This window comes from Onychostruthus taczanowskii, unplaced genomic scaffold, assembly GCF_017590055.1.
Source record: "Onychostruthus taczanowskii isolate IOZ18803 unplaced genomic scaffold, ASM1759005v1 scaffold15, whole genome shotgun sequence".
NCBI classification, from domain to species: Eukaryota; Metazoa; Chordata; class Aves; order Passeriformes; family Passeridae; genus Onychostruthus; species Onychostruthus taczanowskii.
The window spans coordinates 4,052,374-4,074,598 of record NW_024498685.1 but is presented as its reverse complement, the minus strand read 5'-3'; the positions used below and the strand labels follow the sequence as shown (position 1 = coordinate 4,074,598).

General features: G+C 43.2%; 1 protein-coding gene across 4 annotated transcripts in view; it reads right to left on the bottom strand.

Annotated features, from left to right (window-relative positions):
* The window catches only part of TMTC1 (transmembrane O-mannosyltransferase targeting cadherins 1), a 137,563-nt gene that overhangs the window by 20,336 nt on the left and 95,002 nt on the right, over positions 1-22,225 (bottom strand). For all 4 annotated transcript variants that reach the window (XM_041398548.1, XM_041398551.1, XM_041398550.1 and 1 more), the window contains 2 exons: positions 20,256-20,369; positions 4,888-5,031 (listed from right to left, as the gene is read on the bottom strand). In XM_041398548.1, the coding sequence (XP_041254482.1) occupies positions 4,888-5,031; positions 20,256-20,369 (258 nt within the window). The remainder of the gene's footprint in view (positions 1-4,887; positions 5,032-20,255; positions 20,370-22,225) is intronic.

Sequence of the window (22,225 nt, the reverse complement as noted above, 5' to 3'; positions counted from 1 at the left end):
AGATACCAAATCCTCTGGCCAAGCACTTAAACGTGTACTTAACTTTTATGCATGCAAGTTGAAAATTAATTACTGGTTGAAGTGCTTTCCTGGCTCAAGGCCAACAGTTTGCAGGATCAAGGCCATCTCATATAAAAATCTCCTGCAATTTGGGAGGGCACAAAGCATTGAAAGAGCAGTCCAATACACTAATTTACCATGAACTGGGGATCTGGAGCAGGAATAGTTAGGTAAAGTACGTCTTCACTGTGATAGAGAGAAGAACAAATTCAACTGACAGGAGCAATCTGTGACCACTTATTCCAACTTTTTACCCAAATTACCCTGTTTTATAATGCCTTCTCTTGACTCCCTCTCCCACCTGCGATCACAGCCTTGCCTTTACAAACAGCATGCTCAAGCTGAAAACAAGGAACAGCTCTTTCCACTGAGAGCATGTCTCCCCTATTTTTGCAAGTTGGAGAAGCACCAGGTTAAACCACCCTGCCAAAGTCTGGCAACCTGCACAGGGCTGCTAGCACTGGAGCAAATTCACGTGCAACAGAGAGCAACCTAGGAATTAGTGCTCTAAAGGACTTGGAAACTTTCATCTTTCATTTTGTGAAGTTATTGAGACTGTACTAAAGCCAGAAACACATAAATCAACAAAGGCTCCACAACTGTTCGGAACAAATTTTTACAAGGATACAGAAAAGCCAGAGCCAAACTCTTGCAGAGGTGCACAATGACAGGACAAGAGGCAACAGATGCCAGAGTAGGAACATGGGACATCCTGATTAGATATCAGGAAAAGTATTTTTCACCACAAGGGTGGTCAAACACTGGAACAGGTCATACAGAGAGATTGTGGCATCTCTGTCCTTGGAGGGATCCAAGATTCAGCTGGACACAGTGCTGAACAATCTGATCCAATCAGACTTGGTCTGAGCAGCTAGCTTGATCTCCAAATCATCTCTAGAGACCCTAGGTTGTAATAACAACCTGTTATTTTTTCAATCAAAAATTGAAAAAATAACTTAGAGTTATTTTTATGAACTTAAGAGTTTGTGGGGGTTTTTAACCAGAGTCTCCAGTGTATATTGTGATACTGAGGAATAACTGCAGCACTTCATGAGACACAGAGTATCCTGCAGAGACCATTCAGGATGCAGTACCACTGAACATCACCACTCAATTTGCTTCTGAAGGAAAGGAAGGAATGTTTCACTAGCTAAAAAGTCTTAAATCTCAATACATGTAATTTCTATCTGATGTTTTTCAGACAGAAAAACATCTATCTGTCTATCTATCTATCTATCTATCTATCTATCTATCTATCTATCTATCTATCTATTCCAGACAGTTCCACAAGCCTGTGTCAGCACAATCATATCTAGAAGTCTGTATCAGAGAGGGCAGACAGTCCTTCCTCTTCTGAATAAATGAGTTAGCTCAACTGGAACTAAATCACAACAACAAACACTCGGGACACATTGTATGTTTCTCCACATCCAGAAGAAAATCAGTCCTTTGAGTAAACTCAAGATTCAGTGGAGATTGTTTCTAGGCATTTCATTTTCCTTTTGAAAATGAAGCCATAACACTCTCAAAGCATGTGAAGCCTTTCTTCATAAGGAGCAGTGTACTGGATATTGCAGTGCTGTAGGTGTGGATTGATACAGTACCACAAATAAGAAGGTCTTGTCCATTATGCCTGGAACAGAAAGCTGAGATTGATATTTATTTCAAATGTTCATAATATATTATTTATTGTCTCTTTACAGAAATACCCACAGCCTATAAATTCATGAGGTATTCTGAACAATATCTATCTGTATCTCAACGAACCTGAATTTATACAGAGAGGTCAAATACTCAAAGCACAAGAAAGCAGCATCAGGCTGCTGTGTGCTACTGATCACACAGACTATGAAAGCAGAGAGATTTCCTACTTTTAGGTAGATCATCTTCTAGCTCTATTTTAAGTAAGAAATCTGGCGGCATTGTTTAATTATCTGCTCTCCAATATTTATATTAGGCACAAAAATGATGACATACAACTTTATTTTAGGATATGTAAACAAAACCAGAGGTTTATTCAGCCATTACCCTGCAATACTTCCTGAGAACATTCATCTTCCAGCACATAGCTGTCTTCTTTATGTGCAAACAGAAAATGGAAACATCATTTTTCATCTATGCCTTCCACAGAAAATAACTTATAAATTCCATCCTGTGTCCTTAAAACTGTTTTTACTCAAGTTTAAATCACAAGCAATGGTGCTTAAATAGCTTATTTGCATGGAATAATGAAGGGCAGATTTCCACATGGCAATGACAAACTCATCCTTCCAAAATCCTGGACTTCCCTTCTCTCAGTACTCCAGAGGAGATGAAATCAAGAATCTGCCATCATATTTACACACCATGAGCAGGGATGGGTACAAGGAACTCAGCAGAATTCAACTGGGAGTCCCCCATGCCAGACAATTCCATTCCATGTCCCAGTACAAGCAGTGCTGTTACTGGACATGCCTTAAGTGTTGCACATCTGTCTCTTCCTGATCCGCCCCATGCTCTGAAGCCTTTGTAAAGAGGACAGAAAATGCTTTTATTGCCTGCAATAATTGCATTTATTTATTTATTTAAATTGCATCTATCTTCTCTCTGACATATGTTTCAAAATCAAAACATTCTTCATAATGTCTCATAACACAGCCAGAAAGTAATATCTGTCTGTAATATTCTGCAGATTTCCATTTTATTTCATTTATTACCCATATTATACTAGCATTTAGTGTCTGCAGAGTACTGGCTGCCATATATATGCACATTTATATATACAGATGAAAGGATAATTGTAGGGACAGGTAGAAAATATAAATAAATACATGGTTGTAGGAAGGGGAAAAATGAAATCTCTGTCTTGTACCTGTCTGATCATCTCACAAGTTACCTCATGTTCCAGCATGGCTGATGTTCTTTGCTAAGCTGCTGGACCATCTAGGAAAGGTGCTGGCCAAAGAGTTTGGGTTCCTGTTTTGGGGGAGACATTCATACAGGATCTGCCCACGCAGCACCTGCTTTACATATGTGCTAAGTCCTGCACTGTGAACTGCATCTATTTTTTAGCAGTTTTTTTTAAATTGAGCAGGGAGATTAGGGCACTCAGCTTCCAATACAATTAACACTACTGCTGTGTCCAGATGCACTCCATTGTTTTGGAAGCCTAAAGGAAGTTTAGAAAATAGGAGCAAATGGAAGTGGGAAAGGGCAGGAGGATCCTGAGTGCTTCCTTTTGACAAGTTTAGCACAAGCATCACACACATTTAACATGCTGCAAAATGTGGCACCACAGAAGGATGCAGAGCACAAACAATCCAACAGGACACACAGTATCTTAGGTATCACAATGTGAAAAACATGACATATTGCACAGAAAACAAACAGCATTTCTAAGACATTTTCCAACATGTCTCCTTTGTGCTTTTCCAGTGCAACAAGTCCAGATTTTATCCATCTGCTGGGTCATAAGAGCCCTTTGACAGGCCAGATTTAAGCATAATTGACAAGGAATGTCCCAGTGCTTCTTCTGGCTTAGATCCTTTGTATTAATATTTTATATTTTTAAAAAACCCAAATAATAACTAAGGTACAAATGATGGATTTAAAAGACAGTATGTATTTTTAAACACCATTGCCACCTAAAATTAATTTCAATCAACCAAATTTGACGAATAATACAAAGACCTTTATTTTCTCTTGTAACAAGACTGTACCACTTTCCTTCCTTGTATTTCCAGTAAAGCACTTACCTACTTTCTATTTAAGATTACTCATTTCCCATATTCTAACCTCAAACCACTCGTAATATTATTCTGATAATTTCTCTGCTTCTGAACAGACCAGGCAGAACTTCAGCAGCCCACTTAACATCCTTTATACAAATCCACAGTTAAAGTTACATTTCAGGACCAGAAAGACCAAGTTTTAATGACACAGTGCCACTTTAAAACCAGTCCCACACTAAGCCTGTCTGCTCTGAAAGATTTACCAAGACCTATTATCAGCAAAATAAGGGCAGTTCATATCAGAAAAATTTACTTTTACTGCTGTAGTTTATGCAGTTCTGTCAGCAAATACACTGCAATATCTTCACAAAACCAAGGACCTTTTTGCTGGTGCTAAACAGAGATATTTTACTTTTTTTAATTGAACCCTTTGCAGATCATATCATACTGGCTTCTTGTAAGATCTAAGTTTAGTCTTTAGATGTGGTTAGTCAAATTAATTTGCATGATTATGATTGTCTGCTATTCTCCTTGCTAGAGGCTGACACTCCAAACAACAGCAAGTGAAGTAATGAGCTCATCAACTTGTTTTTAACAATCCAGGAATGTAAACCAGCCTTCCCCTCAAATCCAGACCTACCTGCTCTGCAAGGGAATGAACTCTGCTACTCAAGTTGCTTATGCCTAAACTATACAACAATACATATACAGCTAATGAGGAGAAGTGGGAACTTGAAGGGAGGGATTTTTTGGATATGTATTATTTATTAGCTCAGCATCTGATGCCTACCTTTGAACAATACTTCCTCTCCTAGAAATGTTCACACATCTCCACCAGCAAGGGGATCTCAGTTGCCTAGCTGGGTTTAGGCAACTCATTTCTGATGCCTGGAACAAATGAATTTCCTACAATGGAACACACCCGTGAACAGCACCTGCAGCCATGTGGCACACAGCACAGGGATATCCACAGTAAACCTCACCTTTGTGCCAGCACTTTTGGATGGCACTAAGAAATGACACCATTTCTTCACCAGCTGGCAGAAAAAAACCTACTTTGGTGATGTGTGTAGGGGCAATGTGAATTTTCTTGGTGCCACACCTGCACTCCACTTACTTGAGCAGGTTGCCGAGGTTGAAGAGTGCTCGATTGTGCTGGGGGTTGAGCTGAAGGGCCCGTCTATAGTAGTCCTTAGCCTCCACCACATCTTTGGTCAACGTCCCCAGGTTGTTGAGAGCACTTGCGTGACGAGGGTACAGCCTGGCAAAAATAAAACAGCAAATTACAGATGCTCATTAATTGACAAATAAAGCTGATGTCACTGACTCTGCCACCAATGCTGTTTGGCACTCAATAAAGGGAAAAATGTCAGCCAAAAACCCCTGTTTTCCCTTAATTTGCTGCAGGTCAGATGGGATCCTGAGGACCCTTTTCAATTCCCCATCAGATTTCCTATTGTTCCTATATATCTCCAGGGCAAAATGGAACATTTGGAGACAAATGTTTGAAATGGAAGAAATTGAAAACCTATCGTACCCCTCAAGCAAAAGATATAGTGACTAAAGCAGCCTGAATGATTTTATTCAAAATGCTTTTGCAACAAGCAAGAACTGCCTTGTCAAAAAATGTTTCCATTGGAAATAGGTTTTGATATACACAGAATCCAACACAACACTGTTGAAAATTATTTGTTGGGTTTTTGAAATTTTTTTTCACAATAAAACTGATAAAAAAGTGCAAAAGGAAACCTGAAATCAGCTGTTGAACAATGCTTTCAGGACCAAGCAAAATGGTAAAAGAATCTGGAACCAGACTGCTTAAGAGCATGAATTCTCTAAGCTTCCTGTAGTATTTGGTTCTCCTTTTATCTGACCTGTTGATCTTCACATCTGCCTGTTTCAGTTACATCATTGAGCCCAATGCATCTCTGTTAAAATTCTCCACAAATGAGGTAGCAGGTCATGGTCCATTCAGCAGTTTAAATTTTCAAAATTCTGCTGCTACATTAATAATTCAGTTTGTAGGTCTTTCGCCAGAAAACTCCAGAGGTGGAAGTGATCCAGGGCTTGATGAAAGCATCCAGGACCCTTTGTGTGACAGGGAGGCAAAAACTGAGGGTCATTATGACAAGGAAATAAATTTTTGACAGACACCCTGGAGACCAGCTGTGTGAGAAGGTCTCAGGCTCTGAGACCAAGTCATCTGACAGTTCTTTGCCTTAGGTCCCTGATCATGGGAAAGTGATGTGGAAAATGACATTAAAAGTAGTTGGCCATGAAAGCACAGGGTACAGCATGAGAAGGGGCATTTAAAGGTAGAAGGGATTAAGAGTCTGTAGTATAGCCTGACTAAAGTTTGCAATTGTTTTTAATCCAAGATTTTCCACTGTGCCGTTTGGGTTTGTTTTTTTGTTTTTTTTTTTTTGCCTGGAGTTTTTCACTATGTCAGTTCAGCCCTAGGATTTTCTGTGCTTAAGTACCATGAATAATTTAGCATTTTATACACTGCTGCAACATTTGTATCAGTCACTTTTTCACTCCACAGCTCATAAATTATTTTGGCAAGGTCTTATTTGGCGGTGAAGCTGGAAGCATTCAAGGGAACCCTGGGAGAAATGGGCATGCACCACTAACAAAATCAGGATGTTTCCTCCCATTAAGTAAGACAAAAGCCCAAGTCCTTTTTTCACCTAGCAAACAAGGACTGCAAAGCCACACATTTGATGAGAAATTGTTCAGGGATACAGCCACGTGTTTTTAAAAACTGGCCTGTTATAATAACAGGTAATAAATGTAGTGACCATCACTCATAGCAAAAAATGACTATGGAGTGCCAATATCCCTCCCACACAGGTGAACATCCCGTCCCTCAGAGGTCACCACCTGGGCTACAAGCCCTCAGGTGCACTGCCCCGTGTCCACACTCACCCCCACCACCTGCATCACTGCTCAAGTGACTTGTGAAGAGACCCCTAGCTGAACTTGTCACAGAGGAGCGAAGAGTAGTGAATTTGTGGTGAGAGCTGCAGTTAACACAGAAACAGGATCACTTTCCTTCAGTGAGCCTGATGCATTTCGGGGTCTGAGAGCCTTCCTGTGCTTGGAGAAGCACCAGTAAAAGAAAAGATGATGATGAGGGTGTAGTGTGGAGTCATGACCTTGGCCCTCAAATCCATCTGTCACCTAGTCTAAGTCTCCCCAGGTGCAGCAGGCTGGGAGAAATGTTTCCAGAGCAACAGCAGGGGAGGAATGGAAAGGGCCAAGCTGGCTTGCTCTTCAGCACTTGGGATGCAGCTCTGTGATACCTTGACCAGAATCTCAAACAAAGAACATCCTAGGGCAAATGACCACGGGCTCAGTCTTCTTTCCCATTTCCTCCAAGGGATTTTGACATAGTTTTGGACCAAGAAAAAGGTCTAGGACTTAATTTTTTCAGCCTTTTTTACCAGATGGCGATGCTAAAAGTGCGCACTACTTCTGTCAGTACTCACACATAAAACAGCTACAATATTTGACATGAAGTCACTTGAGTTACGAGTGGGCAAAAGGATTTCAGACAATTCTCGGGAAAGTCAGAAACAGATTAACATTTTACAGCCCTAAACCTGATGGTTTTTCTCTCAAACTTTCAGAAATTAATTCTGTTCTTGGCCTTTAGTGCTCCTATGGCATTTAGGCCCAGGAGATTTGCTTGCACCAATTTGGAGTGGAATGAAAACTCAAGATTAAAAAAGGGAACGGATTTCACCTTTAAATTGCACAATTCTGACCAGCAGCTCCATAAATACACTTCTGAGCTCAGCGCTAAAACCTCTCAACAGCAGATCACAGGATGCAAACACGTCTCCCATGTATCCTGGGCTCTATTTCTTGTGTTTTACATTTATTCATTACATCTCATTGCCCTTTCCAAGAAATGTGAGTGAAACCCCAGAACCTCAGCAATCACAAATTACCTGCTTAGCATCTGTCCTGAAGAACTTAGGAGATCTGCAATTTTACATGTCTGAACAAAAGTCACGAGAAATTCTGACCACAGTGAGATAAGGTAGTGGTGCTGGGCTTTGCTGCTAGGGTTCAGCTCTTTTATTTCTTTCCATATATTTTATTTGGAGTGTTACTTTATTATGGTGTAGAGCAAGCTGCCACTCAACTGAGTTCAGCAGAACAACCAAGCCTAAGAGATCATTGCCTCTGGTAAGATAACCAGAGCCAGAGTCTGAGCCCATGACCATCCATGCTGTTACAGAAATCATTGAATCACTGAATGTTTTGGGGTGTGAAGACCTTAAAGACCACCTGTTCCAATGCCCATCCACTATGGGCAGGGATTCCTTCTGCTAGACCAGGTTATTGAAAGCCCCATCTGACGAGGCCCTGGACACTTTCAGGAATGGGGCATCCACAGCTCCTATGAACAATGTGTTCCAGTGCCTCAACATTCTTGCAGTAAAGAATTTCTTCCTAAAATCCCATCTAAACCTGCCCTCTTTCTGTTCACGCTGCTTTCACACCACCCTCAAATAGTTCCCAGAAGTGGTCCAGGCCTGAGCCCAGATCAGGGGTTGGTCCCAAAAGCCAACTTGGACTTGGCCACTGTCTCTCAGAGGATACAAACATTTACTGAATACCTCCAGGCCAGTTTATGCCAGTTGACCTCAGGGCTAAAGAATGTGGACCAGATAATTTTTAAATTTATCAATATGGATGTTGAATAAAGGACTAGCAGCCCTATTTAAACTACCCTTTGTTCAGGCACACCCACTGCTGCTAACAACAGTTCCCTGGGAGTAAAAACACAGCAGAACAGTCTTGTGGCAGGATTTACATAGGAGCATAAAACCTGACCACAAGTTACCAAATGATGCAACATTTACACAAGAACTTTCAAAATGGTTCTGCAAGACTTGCAGCTACACCAAACTTATTTGCTTTTGCTGCAGGTGATTTGTTGTAATGGAGGGATATACATGTACTTCTCCTGTTTTGAAGTTGTCAGGAGATTTGCGCTGTTTATCAAGACTTCTGGAATTGATCTCAACAAATCCTGATATTCAGCTTTAACTTGTATTGATTTTAAGTTCTCTAACGCAAACATTGTCTCTTCCTCATTCTTCATTCATATGAAAAGTGTATTTACTTCATAGAAGGGTTAGAAACACATACCAAGGCAGGAAGGTCTCCAAGGAACCTGGAGTCTCTTCGTGCCACAATAATGACAATACTCAGAATCCAGACTTTATTTTATAAACCATCACTCTGAATAAACTGAGGTGCAAGAGACAATTGTCGGAACATATCTAGCTTGTTTTACAACTTCTCTTAAGAAACAAAGCTTTCTATCTGGACATATATAGGGCTGTTTTCCTTGCCACCACCACTGATAATGCTAACAGTCTGCAAGCAATATCTTCTTGCTATGCATCTGATTAGGTAGAAATTCCTCTAGGCTTCACCTAATCAAATGCAAGTGCTGCATTATTTATGAAAGAAAGCTGAATTTCATTAAACTTATTCTACAAGTAGCAGTTCATGTAAGAAATCAGTTTATCCTTTCCTTTAGAAATCAGAATAATTTTCTTTAAAAATCTACATTGAAGGATAATTATAATAGAAGTCTTGAAATAGCAAAATTATGGGAAAGCAATCCATGAAAGTATATTTTAAAGCAGATGGAGATTTCATTTCTAAAGAGAAGACAAGTGGGTTGTTTCCTTGTTGTAGAATGAATAATTCAAACGGTTCCTCCAATGCTGTATCTGCAATTGTCAGAATAAATTTCAGCAGCCTTCCCTTTAACTATTACAGGTATAGACTGCACAAGAACTCCTGTTAGTAATTATCCCCACTTCTTTTAGGTTACCAAAATTCCCTCTAATACCACTGAACAAAAGCCCTACTGACTTGCACAATCAAGAGATTCCCAGTTTATCAAGACAAAACCAGGCATAAAACATAGACAGTCATCAAAACGCTAATGACCATTTATTCTGCTTTTTCATTTAATGCCGCTATTACCTGAAACATGAGGGTTTTAAAAAAAATTTGAAGGGCTTTGTTTGGCTCTGTGTCTGAATTACAAGACAATTGCAGAAAGAAGAGAAAGGGATGAAATTTGTTGTCATGACTGCAACTATGATCCACCAGGAATTTTAATTCTTTCAATTCAGATTGAGAGAGACCGCTTAAACAAGTGGCAAGCTCTGCTCACAGTCATGCCTGGTCTGGTGCCAGGGGTATTGAGGGGAGGAAGGCATTAGTGTGACAACTACCCGCTTGCTCTTAGGAGCATTATGTGGTTTTTGTACACCCATTGCTGTGTGGATAGCAAGCACCAGGGGATGGGGCCAGACTAGCATGTAATTAGCCTGGAAAACTACCATGGACAGCAGGGAAAAAGCTGTAATGTCATCTTTCAGGGCTTTGGGCAGCCCCCCCACAACCACTGCACGATAAAAGAGGCTATTGAAAGCAGCCCAGAGACACTTGTCAGGGCTGGGACAGCCCTAACATGTCACATGAGGTTGACTCTTCCTAATGCCCCAGCCCTTCATCACTCTCCAAAGGTTGACAATAAGCCTGTTGAAAGCACATTCCCAGTGACTTACAACATGAGTTTTTATAATCATTATAAAACTTGTAAGCAACTCTGGTCATCATTAACCCAACAGCCATGCCATGGCAGGAGCAGCAGAAAGACAAAAAAACTGCCTGCATCATCTTGCATAATATTCAAAGGGAGTCCAAGCATATTAATTTCTTCTGTAAATTAAAATAATAAGTGAAAAATAATTTAAAAAATAATTATTCAGTTGGAGAGATCTAGTGTGCCTGTTTTTTTTAACACATCTTTTGATGAAATAATGCATTTAAACTTAGCACTCACAGACACCACGCCACCATTGAGGCAGCTGTGGTAAGTCAGCCCCTGTGCTGCCCTGACAAAACAGGCTGTGTTACCTCACTGTGGCAAGAGGAGAGGGGAGCCTGAAGAGCCTGGGCCACAGCTCTCACCACTCCTCCTCCATACCAGAGGACACTTCCCTGACAGCCACTCTTGGCTCTCCTGGTGCCTGTCCAGCCCTACCACCAAGCTCAGCATCCATGGGCCTCCCTGCAGCCACATCAAGCACAGGGACTCAGGCCTTAATTACTAAGGCCCAATTACTTGCTGGCAGCATGGCAACTTGCTTTTAAGGCACGTTTTGCCCATTCCAATATATACTGTAATTATTGGCATTGTTTTGCCAACTAAAGTAAGAATGTTATATGAATAACGTTTCTATCTGTGCCAAGTTTTAATACTGCCCATTTTATATTTACTCCAGCATACTATTTCAAGCCAATTTTCCAATTTTAATATTACATCACACTCATTTTCATGTATTTATGTAAGTTCTCAATAAAGCTCTATGTCAGTTTGAATTAAAACATGATCTGATGTAATTCTGAGACCAGTCATCCTTCTGAGAACAATTCTGCACTGGCAACAACTCAGGTCATGGTCTCATGACGGGGTGGCACCTTGTTTCAAGAGCTGCTCTACATGATGTGGAGATGTGGATGGCAGATCCTCTGTCTTCCGCAAAAAGGTTTTCAATTTGCAACATTTTAACTTCTTTCAAGGAAGGAGAGGTGGTCCTGCAATATCAAGCAGCAGCCTTTTTTTTCCTGAAGAGTTCTAGTAGCTGCGTCAATGTTTCCTCAAAGGCAACACCCTTCAGCTTGGCAGAAGGTTTATAGCAGGCTGGTATTTTTTGTATTTAAAAAAGCACCTGGAAATCCTGTTGAAAGTCAGGCAAGTGAGAGATCTAATGCTTTTAGGTTCCTTTGAAAGCCTCAGGCATAATCTCCTTCAGTGAAAGCGTGACAAAGCAGCGAGACTCCCGGCTCTACACAGCACAGCCCGGAGCTGGGTATTCCATCACACCCATTTCCACACACTCAGCTGCCAGGGGGTCCTGACACGATGCCAGGGAGTGATCCCATCCCAGCCTGGTGCTGGGGGCTCACAGGGCATCCCTGAGCAGCGCTGTGGGTCCTGTTGCACGGGCCGGCTCAGCTCCTGAGGGAGGAGCTGCCCGAGAAGTCCGTGCGGGGCCATGCCCGATCAGCAGCGCCTGGATCTAACCTGGGATCTCCAGGGGCTGACTGCTATAAATAGCAAGTGCTGAATCACAGCCAGGGATCACTGGAAGGATGTACGGTCCTGGCTCTATGGCTTTGATGCCTTGTGAAGGCTGACCTAGAACAGAGGTTAGGCAGAGTTAAAGTAGGGATTTATTACAAGGCCTCAATGGATACACCTTGGGCAGTACCAGAACCCAGCCAGGGGTACACCCAAAATGAACCCAAAATGGCCACGAAATGGATGACCAGTCATGGGGTCTCACACTTTTATAAATTCTGGTCCATTTGCATATTGCAGTTAATTGTCCAATTATAGCTTCAGCTTATGAAGTCCCATCCTTCTTGTTTTTCTCTCTGCAGTCACATTGCTTATGCTCTTGGGCCTGAAATTTGGCTCATTTGTCCTTGTTCCCAGCTAGAGAAGGAATTGTTTTGCCTCCCTACTCTGTGAAGAGAGCTTACCATCCCCTAATATGAAGCTCAGAGGTACACACTAAAGCAGCCCAGAATCTGAAAAACATAAAAGCTAAAACCTGAGGCATCAGCTTCTCCCCCTGCCCATCAGCCAGGAAGAGCAGCCCACAGGTGCCCTGCCACCAGCAAACCCTCTCAGCAGGGTGAGCCTCCCAGGCTGAATTGCAGAGCACCCTGATATTGAGAAAAACCTCTCCAGGACAGAAATGAAAAGAAAAAAAATAGAGAGGCTGAATAGATTTAATCTGTACGTTGAAAAAGCCTTGTGAATTCTTTGACCTTGACATCCATTAAGGAAAAAATACCCCCAACCTACAGCAATATCCAAATGCATGCCATTCAAATAATCAACCAGTAGCATACTAAACAATATTATAATTTATAAATTTTCATTAGATTTTCAAACTTGGGCAGGGGTAGAAGCCTGAGAGTTAGAGTTGAGGAGAAAAAACAGGCTTATAAGTCAAACAATATCACCGCTAAACATAAATAAATAAAATCTTTCCTGCTAAACTTGCATGTTCCCTGAAGTGACGAGTCAACACGAGGTTATCAAACAGGGCTGTCTGCTTATTCTCTCATATAAAGAATTTATACAGGATCCACATAAGTCCTGAAAATCCCAGAAATCTCAACACTCCCAAAGCCCAGCAAAGGACTAATAATTCACAACATACCTGACTTACAGACAGTGTGAACAATGCAGGCACCTCCACAGAGCCCACAGAATCTTGAGGGACGCCACAGCAAACCTGAGACCATCAGGTGAGCCCTTCAATCAAATGTGGCATGAGGGGATACAATAACAACATACTCTCACCAAAGCAGATGGGGGTGAAATCACCCCCGTGCCAGGGGAAGCTGTACAGCCCCATACTGTAGAGTTTTCATCAAAACAAGAACAGCAGGTTAAGAAAAAAGCAGTGGCTGTGGGAATGAGTAATCAACCTTTGGATTTGAGGTTATCATTAGCCAAAAGTGAAAGGTACACGTGCAAAACACAGTCACAAGTTTCTCTCTGCATACCCCACAGGAGAGTCAAAATAGATGCCTTGTCCCAGTAAGAAAACATTTCTCATTACCCAGATTTTTTTTATCAGTCCCCAATAAATAAGACAGAGCTTTGATGCAGTTCTGAGGAAGACTATGGAGTTGTCACCCTCAGAGATGATGTGGGCTTTTCTCCAAGATGATGTGTTTGAAAAGCCAGCAAGTCCTGGCAGCACAAAAGGACCTGCACCCACAACAAGACACCACAGTGCAGGAAGGGATCCCACCACCTGCAACCATCAGTGTCCAGGGCTGACACATCCATGTGTCCATCCCAGCAGGCAGACCCAGCTCCTACGGCTCTAAATGCACACACACTGTCTCTGCATCAGGGCTCAAGGCTGCACTTTTACCAGCTTTGTTTTCAAGTAAATAAAAGCCTGTGCATTGTTTGTTATTTTGTCACTAAAAAGCAGAAAAACTGAGCAGAGCTGGAGCAGCCCTCAAACAGGCAGGGATTAGCGTGCTTTATAGAGAACAGGTTCAACAAATAAATTACACTGGCTGAAGTAACTTGGCCATTGTCCCATGCAACGTGTTGTAAAGGCTATTAAGTCTCTGATTCAAATTACAAGGCAGCCCTTTCAGCCATCAATTACCATTAAAACACTCAACAATTCTGTCCAGCTTCAGGACAGCCACCACTTTCCTATGCAATACTTCTCAAGCCCACTGTCAAAGCTCGAATCAGAACACCACAAAGATATTCCCAACTGCTTGGACATGGTCCACCTCCAGCCCATAATATCCACTAACACAGAGTATTACATGAAATCTCTATGAAGATGTTCCAGGCTTGCTCCAAGGGCCTGACCTAAGTAATAACAGAATGTCAGAAGGGCACTCATGGTTTCGGGAGCAAAAGCAGCCACAGCAAAGCAGCACTGCACATTTTTTACTCACTGTAAAAACAGGCTAACAAATGGTGCTGGTATTTTAATTCTTCCCAGAAATAAATCACAGATGGTATCCAAGGCCACCTGCAGTCCACACTGAGAGGCATTTTCAAGGCAAATACATTGACACACACACATAAAGGGCTGTAAGAACACTTTTTTTTTTGACTGCATGGAGAGTGCAATTTAACAGAATTTAAACAACCCCAGATACCGTTGATTTAAGATATATAAAAACCCAGCAGGAAGGTATGTGGGAAAGCTTAGGAAGAAACCTGAGTCTCCCTTACAGCATTAGGGCTTTATTTCTAAAGTGCAGTGAGGTGAAAGAACAGCCTTGCTTTTTTCCTTTTCTACCCATTCCAGCGATGCCATGAACGAGTTTTGTTCCCTCAAATGAGGGATACAGATAAGCTGCTTACACTGTTTTCCCTTCTCCATCTAGCCTGTGTCTGAGTACTAAACATGATTTCCTGATCCTTACTGATGCCACAAACCAGCATTCTCCATTTCCAGGCTGTATGCAATGCCCTAAGATGTATTACTTGCAAGCCCTGCAAGAGCCAGACCACACAAGCTGCAGGACCAAGTGTTTCCATACTGGTTTCCCTGCCTCCTGGCCCACACTCTCCTCTCTCACAGCTGAACAGCAGGACAGCTCCCTGAACTGCAAAGAAAACCAGTCCAAGAGTTCCTACTTGCTGTCCAGAGGCTCCCTCCTCCAGAAGATGCCACAAGGGGGAATGAAGGTTTGCATGGCAGGCTGGAATGAAGGGGGAATGAAGGTTTGCATGGCATGCTGGAATGAAGGGGGATGAAGGGGGAATGAAGGTTTGCATGGCAGGCTGGTCTCCTTCCTGCTCTGTTTGGTCAGCAGCCTTTGGCGGGGAAGTCCAAGGGGACTTCCAAAATTGGACCCTAAATTCAGCACTATCTGTGCTATGTAAGCTTCCTTACTTCCTCCTTAACCTTACTCATTGGAGGAAAATAGCTGCAATGTTACTTTGGGCACTGCTTTAAAGAATACTTTCTGTTATAGTTGATTGTGCTTGGTTGCTTGTGGCTAGGAACCTGTTGATGGATGTGTACAGACACAGAGGCACACTGCAGAAGTGTGTGCACTCTCAGGTACACTCACCAGTGCATTTATGTAAATAAATCCACAGTATCACATTGCACAAGGTGGACACCTCCTGCAAGACTCTCTAATGTCAGGTAGGTTTTAACATCCAGAAGGTAAACATGAATTTTAAGATGATGACCTTTTTCCAGACACAGAAATGTAGCTTGGGTAGCACAGAACTACTATTAGCATGTTTATCCACCCAACTCCAGCAAGGAACTCAGCAACCTCCTTCAGCCCCACCCACTGATGCTCACATTGATCTGCCTTCCATGGGAAGCACTGCCCTGGAAACAAACACAGAGAGGGATGGTAAGAACTGTTTTGGGAATTAAAATGTTGAATGAGTGCAATTGTAGGAGGTAAGGTGAATCATTTTTCTCCCCTCCATTATTAAAAGGAGATTGATTTAATTGATAACAAATGTTCACCAATTGGGTTTTAAGGCTCTGCTGTTTTTCTCTCTCGGCATGTCAGCCCATGTGCATTGCTGAAGGGCAATATAACACTCTCAACAGTAACATCAAGCACACAAGGCTGAGGAGAAGCAGGACAAAAGCTTGGTAACTTTTGTTACCAAACAAAACAAAACATCTTCATTAGCACATTAGAGTTGTTCTTCATATTTGAGTGATGTTGTACGACCTCATATCCTCACTTACAAATGGGAGACAAGTGGTGAGATAACTTTCAGGTAAGATCAGCACTGTTTGATCTCCAGGAGCAGAAGTTCTCCAGAATTCCTAACAACAGCCACAAATCTGCAGCAGAAGCAGCAGCAAGAACATTAAGGCCAGCTTTCAGAATAGCCGTGGTCGACTCACATCGCAGATGGACTATTTCTGGCCTTTACTTTCTGAAGAAAAAAACCCCAAGGATCTCCTGGGGTCACTACCATATGTCAGGCAAACCAGTGAAGCACTCTAACCCAGCAGTGTGTTTTTCTTGTTTTACTGTAGGTAAGCTGAAAGGTTTATAACCCACTCTACAATTGCTGAACACCAGCTGTTTGTCGGGGCTGTTTTACAGGTAACTCATCTCTGAAGGGCTCCATTTCCATTCCCCTTTTAGGAACTAACATATAGGAAGTGCTTTTCCTTCATATAAAGATTTTTTGTTCTTGTCATTCTCCCCATCTCCAATTCAAATGTCATTCTCCATTCCTGCATTTCATTTCAGTGTTTATTTCCCCCACTCTTGGAGAACATAATTAGATTGCACTAATTACTCAAGTCCGGTTAGGTCAGGGTGTTGTGTCACTGGCCTCTGGGCTGGGCTGAGGAATGAGTTTTCTGATGGGCCACCTGCAATGGTGGTTGTTGGGACTGACTGCCAAGTTTGCCTTGGAAACCTGCCCTGCAGTTCCACTGTCAGAGAAAACACCTTATTCTCCTTCACCACTTTTCTGCCCTGAAGCTAACAGAGGTACACCAACATTTGCCAGCAGCAAATCCCACCTGTCTCAGAAAGCAGGAAAGGGAGCAGTTAAAACATTGGGGATCAGCTTTCCCAGGATTCAGTATCAATTGCTACTATTTCACTAGGTAACCTGTGTGCACTTCAGCATTCTTTCCCACAGTTACAACTTCCCAGAAGGAAGGTGTTGCTTTGCTGAGCAGACACATGGCAACCAGCACTTCAGGCAGAGCAGGAGTGCATGGAAGCACCTCCTTATGTTGGTGGAGTTGGTGGAATGGCAAATTGTTCACAGTTCAAGCAGCAGCGTGCAGACTGACAAGATCACTTTTTGTTTACTAAACAATTAAACTCATTCACCAGAGATCAAGCAGGGCTGCACTGTCATTTGGCACAAAGCTGCAATAGGAGATGAGCCATCACCCACTGAGGCAGTGCAGCTCTCCCTTTCCTGTCTCCCAGGAGCTCCCAGGTAGCAAGCTGTGTCCTTATCGACACAATTTCCTTATTAATTCCCTATTGATCTGCTCACTGAGCACTAGGCAGAAATAATATTTTTATCTTCTGTACTCTTGGCTGTGCTGCCATTGGATTGTGAAGCCTCCTGAGTAGCTTGGGTTTTCTGTAACCAGGGGAGGATGGATCCACCCACACTCACTGGGAGAGCAGGCACTCAGTGAGGGGTACCTGTGGGAAATCATGAAAGCTTGTAGTGAGAATACCACAGCTGCTGGTCTGCCTACTTCCTGACATGGAAATTTACAGAGTGGTAATTCATCTTTCCAGGTCAAGCCAGTGGCCAAAAATACCCTGAACCATCAAATTCTGCTCAGGGTATTACAGCTACTACTTCCTTCTCTCTAATTATGGAGATTGGTCTACAACCAGAGCAGTCTGTGAGGAGCTGGTGTCTGTGAGGATGGGGAAACAGCTCAGACACAGCAGCAGTTTTCTGTGATACCTGGGTATGCTCTGCCACCGTGTCCACCTGAGGCTGCCTGTCCCACAGCCAGCAGCTTCTCCACTGCCTCAACACAGCCACCAAATGCAGGCAGCCAGCTAACAGAGGCTGCAGGGCCACACACAAACCAGGCACTGCAAAAAGGGTCTGACTGTCTGAGGGGAAACACAGACACTACAGAACATAATTCTCAACAGAAGAACATAGTGCACTTTTTACTTACACTGTTCTATTGCTTATTACACAGACTCCAGATAATTTTCCTGTGCCAGAGGCAGGAAGAGGGAGTAAAGATAAGGAAAATATAAGTGCAGAGATACAATGTGACAAGAACAAGGAGTGCAGCTTCCCAGAGACGGAGACTTTCAACTCCAGGCCTGCAATTTTGGGTCAAAAAGAGAATGTGCAAGGTGAGTTCCACTTTTCCAGACTGCCAGCTAATGCTGAAATTACTGAAGCAAGTCGAGTGCTAGCACCAGTGCCATGAGACACCAAGCACCTGGAGACGAGCACGGCTGGCTCTGTGGGGCTCCCAGCCCCAACAAGGCTTCAGATGCTCTATAAACAACCCCATCAGCATGAACAGTGCTCTGTAATATAGTGGAGAAAATATTTGCAAACAGTTCTCAAAACAGACTCTTTCATAATTGAAATACTGCAGAGCAGAAAACAGCATTACAATTACAATAAATGGGTGCTGCTGAGTTAGAGAAGATCTTTTGTCTGCAAATCCCATTTACAAGCAGAGGCAATGGTGGTAGGAGCAGTTACATTACTCTGTGCACTCCACCACAGGGCTTGGATAATTTTTGTCAGCCCCTCTTCTTTTTAACTTGCAATGGGCTTTACTGGTAGCTTGGAAGAAGTTCAAATACAGGAACAACTGGAGGACTGCAAAATCTTGTGATGCTGAAAAAACCAGCACCTACCAAGTAGCAGGTTAAGGGAGGAGTTGATCACTCTACAGAAAAAAAACAGAATTTTGGTAATGGGATCTTCAGTGTGGCATTGAAAGGTGTAAACAAATTCAATGACTGGAAGCTGATGTCAAACAAATCAGTCTAAAAATAAGGGAGGACATTTTCAACAGCCAATGTAATTAACCTTCAATACCATTTACTGGTGGTTGTGCTGGATTTTCCATTGCTGGAAACTTTAAAAAAATAGAAGGTTTTTCTAAATGACTTCCTAAATGCCCAGCATGGCAAAAAAGAACAGGATGTTGCTCAAAAAAGCGAAAAATCACCTTCACCCAGGTTCAGTCCCTCCTCAGTGACAATGAACTCCTGTCTTCACAGGTCAGCCTGGGTGGGCTAGGAGCCCTTGGAGAGCTTTTATCATAACACTGTCAGCTGGCCAAAAGACAAAACATACATGTAATTTCTGGAGTTTTCTGTCACATCATATGTCGGGAAAGAACATTTCTTCCACCTCCTGGCATGCCCTGTGGAGCTGAACTCTGCCCTTGCTGTCCATCAGAGCCACTCTTCACCTTACCTGTCCTTCCCAAACACGCTTCTACTCCTGAAAACACTATCTGTGCACTCCATGCTTGCCCTCCCTTGCCACCACACCATCCTCCAGCCCTTTTCCTTGCATTCGTTCCCCAGAGGGGCTTGTTCTTTTTCCCAAGTCCCAAAAACCAGAGAGAGGTTTGTGGATCTAGGGTGAGCTGCTTGATGCACTGAGCACTGCCTGGGGAGCAGCTGAGCTGCATGAACAGCAGTGGGAGGAGCAGCAAGCGGAGGGAAGCTGCTCACAGGGAGCGACCCCATCTGTGTGTGAAGGGAGGGTATACAGGTACCACAGGACATGTCCCAAATTACAGCCCAGACCTGAGCCCTGATTTACCATTCATCCACAAGCAAGGCAATTCATCCTGCTGCCTCAGCTTCCCCCTGCACAGAACCTCAGCGATGGTATTTGCCCTGTTACTGCACAGGAGCATTTTCAGGATCAATTAGTTTAGCATTCATGCAAAGCTCTGTGGACAGAAGCCTCCACACAAGTAGTAAGTACTATCATTGTTACTGCACTTCAGATGGCTACTGCACTGACATTTTCCAGGCATGCACCATTAACAATTTACAAAGATAAATGGGCCAGGAACCTGAAAATGCATTTAGGACAACTACCTCCTGCTTACCAGCATACATTCAGCTGCGTAAATGACACCTCATCGCTCAACGTGTAGCTATGGTAACATTTCTATCTCATGTACTGAAGTGCACACACACACACACACGTGGAGCTGGAGGGAAGCCAGGTTACCTCATTTCATGACACACAAACACTGAGCCAGGGAACTTTCCCAGGCTCCCAAAGCCAAGCTGCTTCCCAGGAGCCAGGGACAACGAGCAGCCAACTCACCTCATGCCTGTCAGGAAGGAGATGGGTCAACAGCAGAAGCCCCACCAGGCCCCTGAGGGACTTACTTGAGAGCAGTTTTGTAGTGGTAGATTGCTTCAACATTACGGCCCTGGTCTTTCAGAAAATTGGCATAGTTGTAGTGCACCTTGGCGTTGTGGGGCAGAGTCTTCACTCCTGAGCTGTGGAGAGGAACAGAAGCAGGACACCATTAGCAGCCAGGTTACCCCCCCTTCCCCTGGGTCCACCTTCTTCTCGCAGTCCCTCCCTCCCTTCTCCCGAAAAGCTTGCTCATAATCCGAGCACCTCATCACCTCCAGTGCACTTGTGCCAGCACAGCTCATGTTTGAACTCCCAGCCTGTCCCACGTGCCAAGCGCCCCGGGCAGACAGAAATGTGTGGCAGCAATTCAACCCATCCTTGTCGCTGTCACTGCAGGCACTCCCAGCAGCAACACTGCAACGCTCCTTGTGGCCAGATACTGCTGTATTCTAAAATCTGAATTACTAAATTAAAAGACCAAAACCTAAATGGTTAATATTTAGAGGGAAAGCATGCAGTACTTTCTAAAAACAGGGTCCCTGCTTAAACCTGAGTGTCACGAAGCATCTTATGAAAATCTTGATTTAAACCTGGCACTGCAGACACCAGAAAGAGGGTATCTTTTCCATGTGTATCAGCCACTAGATGGAATGCATGGCATACTCCAAGTACCAGCACATGTGCACTGCTTAAGGCTGAGCAGAGTGTGCCCAGGAGGTGAGGGCTAATGGGGACTCTAACACTGAGGTGGCAAAATAGCACTCTAGCATTATAATACATGACTGAGGATATCTGGCTGCACAGCCACCCCATCCCTCCCCTTCGTCTCCCCTGCCACGTGTAGACTGAACTCAACATTTGGAATTAATAATGAGGGCACAAAGACAAAAGCAAGCATATGCTTATTCGCTTAATTGAGAGCACAGAAAGCAAGGCACACCTTGCACAGCCAGAGGAAATGCCGTTTCAAGGTTAAACAGAGAAAGAAATCACAGGAGCACGTACACTGCAGAAACATTTCCCCTGCAAGAATCCAGAGAAGTCAGTACTCCGTTTAATGCGGGAATACTTTCCAGAACATAAATAGGGGCTCTCTGAGGTAACGGGAAATAAGGATGGATGAATCTGTTCAGGTAAAAGCAGACAAAGTGCTGTTTCTTGCTCACAAGCAGATTCCTGCCAGCTGCTCTCTTTTCTATTCCCAGCATCTCCAACCCTGCTACCTCAGGTAGGAAAAGCAAGGACCAGAAAATTCCCAAGTCTTGTTGCTTTGCCTTGTCTGCCTCTCCCGTTTAACTTTGGTTAGCATGGAAGTTAATCATAATGAGACAGGGTCACAGGCAGCCCCTGCTGTGGGGTGCACACTCTCTTCATGGGAAAAATGCACCCAGAGCTGCAGAAACCCTTTGAGGGGGATTTCACTGCAGAACAGCACTGAGGAATTGCAGTGGAAAATATGGTATTCTTTTGGTTATCTGCAGCCAGTGGCATCCAGCATCACTAACACCTACTTGTGAGAGCTTCCAAAGCTTCACCCACAGCTGCCTTGCAGAGTTCAGCTCAACACAGCCACGATTTGCCTTCTAAAATTAAAAATACACCTTGCATTTGGCTTCCTAATCATCAGGTATTTCCAAATTACTTACTGGGAGCACTACAGGAATAAGACATTTTGTGACTAATCGCTGAATTAAATCAGTTAATTGATGCTATTCTTAAGAGAATGATTTTCTATATTAGTTTTCACAAAGATATACTGCACCAGCAGCAAGTAATGTGTGACTGCTATGGCTGTGTTAATTTCCATTGGCCTTGGGAGCTATTAACTACATACTTACAACCTCTGGGCATTACTGGAATATTAATTCTTATACAGAGAGGGTTTCATTACATCAGCATCAGTGTTACAGGCAGAGACATGGCACTCGAAACTGCTGCTCTCTCAGAGCTACGTGCAAGGAGCTGCTCTGCTACAGCCTCTGCTGAAACAGAGCAG